General features: G+C 30.7%; 1 protein-coding gene across 4 annotated transcripts; it reads right to left on the reverse strand.

Moving 5' to 3' along the window:
• Positions 1–2,701, reverse strand: LOC104710798 (replication protein A 70 kDa DNA-binding subunit C). 4 transcript variants are annotated; one of them, XM_010427454.2, is made up of 12 exons: positions 2,490–2,700; positions 2,245–2,406; positions 1,889–2,153; positions 1,620–1,716; positions 1,407–1,531; positions 1,235–1,319; positions 1,006–1,138; positions 751–935; positions 540–663; positions 273–449; positions 131–184; positions 1–47 (listed from the first exon to the last, which is right to left on the reverse strand). In XM_010427454.2, the coding sequence occupies exons 2-8, from the start codon at positions 2,341–2,343 to the stop codon at positions 792–794; spliced, it is 948 nt and encodes a 315-aa protein (XP_010425756.1). In that variant the 5' UTR covers positions 2,344–2,406; positions 2,490–2,700; the 3' UTR covers positions 1–47; positions 131–184; positions 273–449; positions 540–663; positions 751–791. The 4 variants fall into 4 exon arrangements, with proteins under 4 accessions (XP_010425756.1, XP_010425757.1, XP_010425758.1 ...); XM_010427455.2 differs by having other exon boundaries at positions 7–184; positions 1,235–1,313; positions 2,490–2,701; XM_010427456.2 differs by having other exon boundaries at positions 7–184; positions 1,043–1,138; positions 2,490–2,701.

Consider the following 9,612-nt stretch of genomic DNA (forward strand, 5'->3'; position numbering starts at 1 on the left):
GAAAGACCCAAGTCATTATTATATGTTTCTGAAAACGGATTTTCCATCTGCAATTGTGGGAGAAAAAATTAATGTATGACATATATAGTAATAAGAATGAAGTATGTAAAAAGCCATAGGACTATATAACCTGAATAGCGTTTGATGTACTTGAAATGATCGAAACTTCAGATTGAGTACTCTCCTAGTACATGTAAACCGAGTTAATAAGGATGTGTTCATCCTTAACAGCCTAGAATACTATAAATACAGTAAAAACTTTTGTATCATACCTTGAAGATCAGATTATTTTGAAATTTCTGAATAGTTTATGGTTTTTCAGTGAGTTTTACAACTTTGAAACTTGAATGTGGATTCTTCTTTTCAGTACCGTTGACATGAACAATCCAAACAATGTTCCTTCCATGTAAACCAATGAGATCTTGAGGAACTTCATCTTGGCGTTCAAACTACAGAAACAAAAATAGATAAAGAATATTTGGTTATAAGATGAAAGTTAACTCTTTAATAAAAACACAGTGTATAATCGTTCACCACACCTGAACTTGCTGTTCAAGAAATTCATAGGCAGACTTATGTATAAGTAGGATAACTTCCCTATCAAACAATATGAAGGAAGCGGTTGCAGCAGTATGATCAACAACTTTGACATGTACTTTGTACCTGAAAAGAAGATAAAGAAGGTTATGTATTTAGTCGTTCTGATATGGGAGTCTCATCCTTTAATAATTTGTTAATGGAAAAAATTACCTTATACTTGTGGAAGTTTCCTCCTTGTTGCAATGATGGCATCAATACTTATTGAGGTCACATTCCTCTGTTTCTGGGTTAAAATAGGGCATGGCAGTCTTTAAACAATGTGTGCAGCCAACATAGTACCAATCAATTTCCTTTCGAAATTCCAGTATTCTTGCAAAAGTAACGCAAGTTTTTTCCTGAGAATTTTAAAAATCAGATTAGTATATATCAATCAATTTATATAAAATAGAATATGAAAACAAATACCTGAGAAGTTTTAGTAATCTGATCAATAGATTCCCACCTACTTAATGGGAACGAATTTTCAACTTTGTTGCTAAGATCAGGTTTCATTAGTGGAGAAACTGTTATAACATCATTAGAATCCCTATTACCCAGCCTGTAATGTTTTGTATAAAAAATATAGAAGAGTTGGCAACTTATTTCCGTATAAGAAAGAATTTGGTTACTTCATTAAACTAATAAACAGACTTACTGCATTATAAATTCAGCAATCTCAGATAGGTCTCCATCAAGGAACAACTTCGTAGAGAATCTAGAATTTTGAACAGATACTATACCTATGCATAAAATTTGTTTTGTTAAATGGTCAGATAGAAAAGAGTTCTTAGAGAATGGAAAATTACTAATAAGATTGAGTTTATTACCATTAAATTTTTTGGTCCTCATAAGACTCCCCAGTGGTATTATAGGACCTGCAGCTTTTTTGGTAACGTAAGAATGTACATCTTCAGCTTGATTCTCCCATAAAGTATAGTCCATGATAGTCCCACTGCAATAGACATAAAATAATTGAAGGAAAGTGATAAAGGTAAAAGTAAAAATATATAAACAGAGACATGAAGAACCGTCTTACTCACCTTAAATCTCTTAGTTGAATATCCAACAACTTAGACTGTTGTCCAAAACATTCTTTCTGAGTAATCTGACTCATAGCAACAATTTCTCCAATAATATCTGGGGAAAACATTATAGAAGCAGATTATATGTAGTGTATGTGTATATCAAGGGACAGTTGTGGATCGGATTGTTAGTATGAACCTTACAGATAAATATTGAGCTGCATATGAAAACCATACTATATTTGATAAACTATTTTCAAACATGTAGAATAGCAGAATTAACATACCAAAGAATGCATCGTCGACATTAGATAGTGTTGAAATCTCTGAAAATGGATAACAATTGAACCGCGATATTCTTGGGATCTCATCAGAGGGCTTCACCCATGTAGTAAACATGAAATTAATCTTGTAAGGATGTACAGTTCCCTTGTAGTCACCAAGGTTATCACGAACTTCAAAATTCATGATCTCACAAAACCTTCCTTCCACCATTTCTTTTTTGAACTTTCGAACTAATGTGTTCTTCACAGGTGCTTGAATTCGATCTCCCTGGGCAAAAAAAAAAAAAAAAATTATGTCAAGATTGTTTTCCAAAAAGGATAAAATGTAAGAAGAATTTTACAAAATTAAGAAGACTAACCTTTGCATCCACAAGAATTGCTTCAAGACCCAAATAACTCCATGTTTTTCTTTTGGAAAATAATTCCATGTCCTTGCTATTAGAACTCGGATCTTCCATTCTTTTTTCAACGAATTTAGATTTGAGAGAGGACTAATTTCCAGAGGCATCTCAAACGTGAGACTACAAAAATAAACCAAAACCAATAATTAATATGAATTGAAAAAAAAATGTATGCATATGAACAAATGAAAAAAAGTATTTACCAGCGTGGTGATTCACAATCCGTGATAAAAAACAATGAAAAGTAGATAGATACAGAGAAAAATTAAGCGTGAATAAACTCATTTTGAGTTTATATAGAAGATAGATTGGTAGTAAACCACTTTGATCGTGGAGCTGTTAGTGGAGTAAAATTAGGGATCTAGATTTTTCTTTTTTTGTGTGTTTGTCGATGAAACGATGAAAACGGAGGAGAAGGAGTTGGTTTTTATTTGTTATTATAGGGTTTTCAATGTTTGGGCTTATGGGTTAGTAAATAAAAAAACCCATTAAGAGTCCAAAAATTTTTCAATTATATTTGTTTGGTAGCAAGTTCGTTATGTTTCTTTTTTTTTTTGCCGAACTACATGTTAAAATTTTTTTTCTCGAATTGTTTTTTTCTCCCACGATTGTGTCTTATTATTTTTGGTATTAGACTTTTTAAATAAATTAAATTTGGCAAAATATACTGATGTGGCAAGTTTTTATTGGTGCAGTGACTTGTGAATTATAAGATAAAGGATTATATGTGAACAATCAGATGATTATTACTATCAAAATTTAGAATCACCGACTAACTAAACCGACTTGAAAGCAATGATGGACCAAACAAAACAATTAATAATAACCAGACGTGTGTATGATCGGTAATACCTTGTATGATCGGTAATACCTTGTATGATTGGTAATACCATAACCAATAAAATATTAAGTGCTAACAAACAGATCTACTTGTCAAGCTATAATTATGAAATATGATACTTATCTCGATTGAGTAGTTGAAACCGTATGCTACGGTGGGTTCGGAAGCAGAGATCTAAACCAAAGACCGTGTCTCCAAGCAACGTCTATGAAGGATTACTTGCTCCATCCTTCGCTTTAAACCGTTTTTGTGAAAGCAAGGATGTTAGAAAGTGGAGAGTTTCCGCTGAGGATCTTGGCAGCAATATTTATGACCAACTATTTCCTATCACAGATATATTGAAGTATGAATCATTAGACATCAAAAGTGGAACGTCTTTAGCTCGAGAGAATTAACCAAACTAAAGCATAATAATATTGACTAGTTAGAATGAAACAATATAATTATATTAAATAGAGCTCCCATCGAAGCATGGTGAAATTCTTAAGCATGAGAAAGCATGATACGTCATGTCCAACTAAGAGGAAGTCATATCGATAATTATAAACTAGCAGATGGACCTCCACAATAAACTAAGCATGAGTATGATTAAATATATACATACTAGATTAAGACCCGTGCTAGAGCACGGATTGAAATATATTTTATTTATATTGTAATTTTTATATAAAATAAAATTTATGTGATTGTTTTTAAATGTTTTTTGGATAAAATATTATGCAATAAAATCATATATTAAATATGATGGCTTGAAAAAAGACACATATTTTATAAGTTTTATATTCTTAATGATTCTAAATAAGTATCCGTGCTATAACACTGGTTAAATTTTGTTTTATACAAAATTTTGTATATTTTATATTTTAAAATAAAATTTTAATATGTTGTATTAGGTGATATATGTGAAGTTATTTCAACAATGTATATTCTACATCATGACTTAAATGTCATTATAAGACATAATTTTGTAAATGTGCTTTTTAAAAAGCGAGTTATTATATTATGAATAATTTAATATATTGTTATACTTTTTGTTTTAATATACTTGGTTTCTTGAAATTCTTTCATATTATAGTGACATATTATTGACATTGCTATAACAAATCAATTTAGAGTGTTTATAGTTTCTAACTTTTATATCAAGTTTCAATATATGAAAAATATTTTAATATAAATTATTTAAAGTTTATTATAATATATAAAATTATAAAATTCAACAAAAATATAAAATTGAATTTAAATAGTCAAATTTTAACCCGTTACTCAGTAAATTTTTTAATTCAATAGATATTATTTCTAAAAAATAATATTACTAAAATTTGAATATTTTATAGATTAAACAATTTATATTTGTTTTAAGAAATTCAGCTTATGTTATATCCGGAAATAATTATAATAAATAATATGATAATTTATTTGTTTCACAAAATAGAATCACCTATAAAAATGAGAGGTGAAGTATAATGATAATTAATAAATTAATATGTTAAGTTAGATATCAAAAGATTTTATTTGATGAATAATTTAATAAAGGAATTAATATGGTAAGTTAGATGATATGATTCTTTAGAATATTCTCTTTAAGATTTTCTATATAACCTATTTGTAACCAATTAATCTATCAATTAATGTATAACATATTTGTAACCAACTTATTAAAATTATATAGTCTACAAAATAATGTTGTGTACTTCCGTTTTATTATAAAAGGGATATACGATATACTAGATCGACAATTATAAACCATGTGTCGATCAAAAACAATAAACAAAATAAGATATGAGCCAATCGATAAAGAACAAGGTTACTTATCTTGATGGAAACATCGTTACTCATAAGAACTCAGAGAAAAAGACACCATCGACGAATGATTATTTGCTTGGTTCACCAACTCATGTTGCAACAGCAAATTCTCGATGGAAACAATTAGAGAAGTTGGTGACGTTGGAGAAAGAGGAACGATGACGGCTGTTAGGGTTAGAGCGTACTGATAACGTGTCATAACAAGAGGTTTAGGAATTATTCTCTTGTATTATTCTCTATTCGATATGATATAATATATATAGGGATACAATATTAAGGTTTAAGGTTTATACTAATGGGTCGATAATGGGTATCCATACACAATATAATCATTCATAACATAAACTGTTTTGTTCAAAACCCCACATTATCCCATTGTTATTTATTATTATTATTTTTTTACAGAGTTATTTTATCCCATGATCTGTCGAGTTTCCTGAATAAGATTTTTTTTAATAAATTAATTTGAAAAAATCTGATGTGTTACAAGCTTATTGGACATGTGACTTGTGCTTTATAGGATAAATGATTTTTACACTAAGTGAATGAAAATACTCGTTTAACCATAAACTACAACAATAAACCCAACAAAAATATTGAAATTATCCGAAATACCATTAGTTATCAAAATGAATACCCAAAAATATCCACCAAACGTAAAAAAAAATCCAAAATTACCCCCAATTAAAAATTAAAAAGGAAGAAAGATAGTCAGCTACACCAACTATACCATAATACATGACCACACATGCCAACTTTAGAAATGTATACTCAACTACATGAAGTATATGTATTACATGGTCACATATACCAACTATATGATGACATATGTTCAACATCACAACAATTTTATTCTGGTACACCGTTCATCGAAATCCGGTGTTGACTAATATTGACCGGCGTTGACCAACAAAAAAATTCAAAAAAAAAAGATTTAGAAATAAAAATAACAAAATTCTTTAGGAATCATCTAATAAGAAACCAAAATAAGAAATTTAATTGAATTATTTAGGAATCGTCTATGATATTTTATAATTAAAAATATATTTGTATCTAATATAAAGATATATTGTTATGTTTCACTCATTCAGTTTTATAATAGTTACTTTTTTTCAATTTCAAAACTTAATTAAAATTGAAATAAAAATCATTCATAAGATATTAAAACTTAAACTCAAACCAAAAAATCTTGTTGTAGTGAATCAAATAAAAAACCTATTATTTTAACATTATTAATTAATAAACATCAACTTCTTACATAATTTATTTAAATACATATATAATATTATTTAATATTCTCAACCACAAAAATATTTTCTACAATAAAAAATACTTAGAACCAAACCAATACATGTCAAAATCACTAGAATTATTCCAAAAAAGTTATATACTCATGGTAAAATAAAAGTTTTATTATCTGAAAATATTATTAATGATTTTTTATTTCACTTTTATTAAGTTTTGCAATAAAAAAAACTAACTATTATAAGGCTGGATGAATATAATTAACATATACAAAATATAATTTTATAATGAATATAAACATTTTGTTAATTTTTGAACACATTAGATAATTCAATAAAAGAATTTTCTTATTTTTGTTTCTAAAATTAAAAATAAAAAATTTGAATATTTTTGTTGGTCAATATTGGTCAACGCCGGTCAATATTGGTCAACACCAAATTTCGACGAACGGTGTACCGGAGTAAAATAATCGTGATGTTGAGCACATGTCATCATATAGTTGGTATATGTGGCCATGCAATACATATACTTCATGTAGTTGAGTATACATTTTTAAAGTTCGCATGTGTGGTCATGTATTGTGATATAATTGATGTAGCTGACAATCTTTTTCCCAATTAAAAATATTTAGAAAATAGAAAAGTACTGAACCGAAACCGATCCGAAAAAGGAACGGAATCGGAAATTCTAAAAAAATCGAGTGGATAATAAAATCAAGATCCGAAATATTCGAAAACCAAAAGTACCTAACTGAATATCTGAATGCCCAGACTAAAGATAACTAACCAAAACGTTTCACGTCATCTTTCTTCAAACAAACACCACTCTCACACCAAAACTTCCATCTCCACTCTCCGACAATGAAACCGATGCAAGCTTATCAATTGTCACTCTCTACCTTAACAGATTTTCCCCACCCAAAGCTCGACCTGTATATACGGGGTTCCATCCTCTTGCGCCTCAAACAGTAAAAACATAATCTTCTCTATATTTTTTCGGAACATAATCCGTTTGCCCATCCGATCAAACTATCCCCCGCCGAGATAAAACCTTTTCCTTCTTTTTCTTAATCTCCAGACCCGACAATGCAGTTTCTGAAAAACGTCGACAAGAACAGAGGGTTTAACCGGACCTGAAGTCTGATGCAAAACCAACACACAAGAACCGGTTCGGGTCACCTCCATGCACATGTTATAACGTAAGAACAAGTAATGAAAAAGTCAATAAACACAACATTTTGGCTGGTGAGTGGGTCTTGAATCATTCACGTAGATCTGGATGTTTTCTAGAGTAACCGGTAGACTCGGATAATGTCTGGTCCGATTTCTTTGAAAGGAAACAGTTTTAAGCTTGGTTTGTTCTTATAAGATGAAATCTAACGGTTCAAGAGTCATGTCTCGATTCCTGTTGGTCTTGAAGAAGGGATTTGATCATGGGGCAGAGTTTATACGCATTACAAATTTACAATATAGTGGTTTGTGTTTTTGTCAGATTTAAAATAAAAATTTACGAGTTTGTAATCCAATAGTAGCAATAATCAATAGTCATTATATTAGTTAGATGACTGAAGATTCAACTAAAGAACTAAAGACAACTAACTTAAAATATATTTGAAGAGATTTGAAACATTTTTTTATATATAAAAAAAATATTATAATAGTTGTAAATACATTTATGTTTAGTTAATATATATACATACATATATGATAATATATTATGATAGTATTTAACATGAAAAAATTAATTATTTGTTATATTATTACTTTTAAAGAATTATTATTACTAATGTAGATAAATGTTTTAAAAAAAAGTTTAAAACTATATGCAATCGCCCACAACTGCAAATACTGGTAGAAATGAGCTTTTGAAATCTAATGAATTCGAACAAGGGATATTTTCAAAAGTACTCTTTTTCTATGTCACTTTTCAAAAATACCCTTTCATTTTGTCCATTTTCAAAAATACCTCTTTTAATATATAAAATGATTAAATTCTAAACCCTAAACCCTAAATACTAAATCCTACCTCTTAAAAACTATACTTTAAATATAAAATAGAGAACCCAAACCTTGAAAAAATATTCTAAGAATTAATTTAACATATTGTAATTGTGTAAAAATGGTAAAAATGAAAATGTAAGGGTATTTTTGAAAAGTGCATCTCAAAAAGGGTATTTATAACAAATTCTCTTCGAACAATTTGGGTTTATCCATATCAGTATAAAACAATTTTGTGTGATTGTTATTAAACATTAGCAACTGCATGTATGGGTCATCTAGGTCAGAGTAGTTTGGAACCGTCCGTACAACTTTTCAAACTCTCCCAGGCACACTCCCCGAGGAGCAGGAAGATTGTTTTTTTCCCAGATCTCAACTACTGCTCTCCTCCAATAGGATCAGAGTAACCGTTATATCCGCTGGATACTCCCCATACTCCTACCCCCATCCGACGGATCTAACACAAGATGAACTCGTTTGTCCTCCACCCAGCCCCAAATCCAAGTGCATTTACTCTGGTATTCACCTCTAATCCTTCCAACTGATCCAGACTTTCTCTGCATTTACTCCCTGCAACCTATTTAAGCTTGATCCAACCTTTTACTTCCACAAGTTGTTTGTTAACCGAACCTGTTAACCCTTGCCAACCTCCTAATCAACGAACCACGTTTTTACCGGAGTTTGGAACATGTCAAACCGCATACCGTACCACCAGAAAGGAAAGGGAACCTCGAGTGGTTTCTCTCCACCACCACGCAAACGAGTGCGAGCCCAGAAATAGACACATCAGATCTAATACAGGAAAATGCCCTGACCCTCATAGGATGTCTGACCAACCCCACCATCCAACGCATGTGGGCTCTGTTTCTTTTCCTCATCAACAGATGAAACCTACGAGGAAAAGTTTCAGGTTCTTATTTAGGTCAGTGTTGTTTTCAATTCAAATTTGAAAAGGAGGAAGAGTTACACCAAGTCCTAGCTAACAGACCCTACCATTTTGACCAGTGGATGGTCATCTTACAGAAATGGGAACCAATCATCTCCTCCCCCTTTCCTGCCATGATCCCCTTCTGGATAGAGATCCAAGGGCTTCCGAAACATTACTGGAAGATTGAGATGTTACAAACCATTGGTGAAATCCTGGGTGAACTTCTGGATTGGGAAATCACCACTTCTGCTATCCAACTAAAAGTGCTCATTAATGGTCTCGAGCCTATTACAAAAGAGACAATTGTCGAATTTGAAGATGGCAATGAGGTAATAGTGTATTTAGACTATAAAAACCTAAAGAACCACTGTACATACTGCTTATGCCTGTCTCACGAAAAGAGCAAATGTCCGAGTCTTCAAATCCAAGAAGTGAATCCACCAATCCGAGGAGACCAAACCCTCGATCTGTCAGGTCAACAATCAGTCTCAAGGAACTACTACACCCCCCCC

This window comes from Camelina sativa, chromosome 9, assembly GCF_000633955.1.
Source record: "Camelina sativa cultivar DH55 chromosome 9, Cs, whole genome shotgun sequence".
Lineage (NCBI taxonomy): Eukaryota > Viridiplantae > Streptophyta > Magnoliopsida > Brassicales > Brassicaceae > Camelina > Camelina sativa.

Bases quoted from the DNA above. Each gene is read 5' to 3' on its own strand.
- LOC104710798 (XM_010427454.2), bottom strand. From the start codon at position 2,343: ATGGAAGATCCGAGTTCTAATAGCAAGGACATGGAATTATTTTCCAAA. The intron at 1,717-1,888 runs GTATGTTAATTC...TGTTTTCCCCAG, and splicing joins TGTCGACGATGCATTCTTTG to ATATTATTGGAGAAATTGTT. The intron at 1,320-1,406 runs GTAATAAACTCA...TTTTATGCATAG, and splicing joins GAGGACCAAAAAATTTAATG to GTATAGTATCTGTTCAAAAT.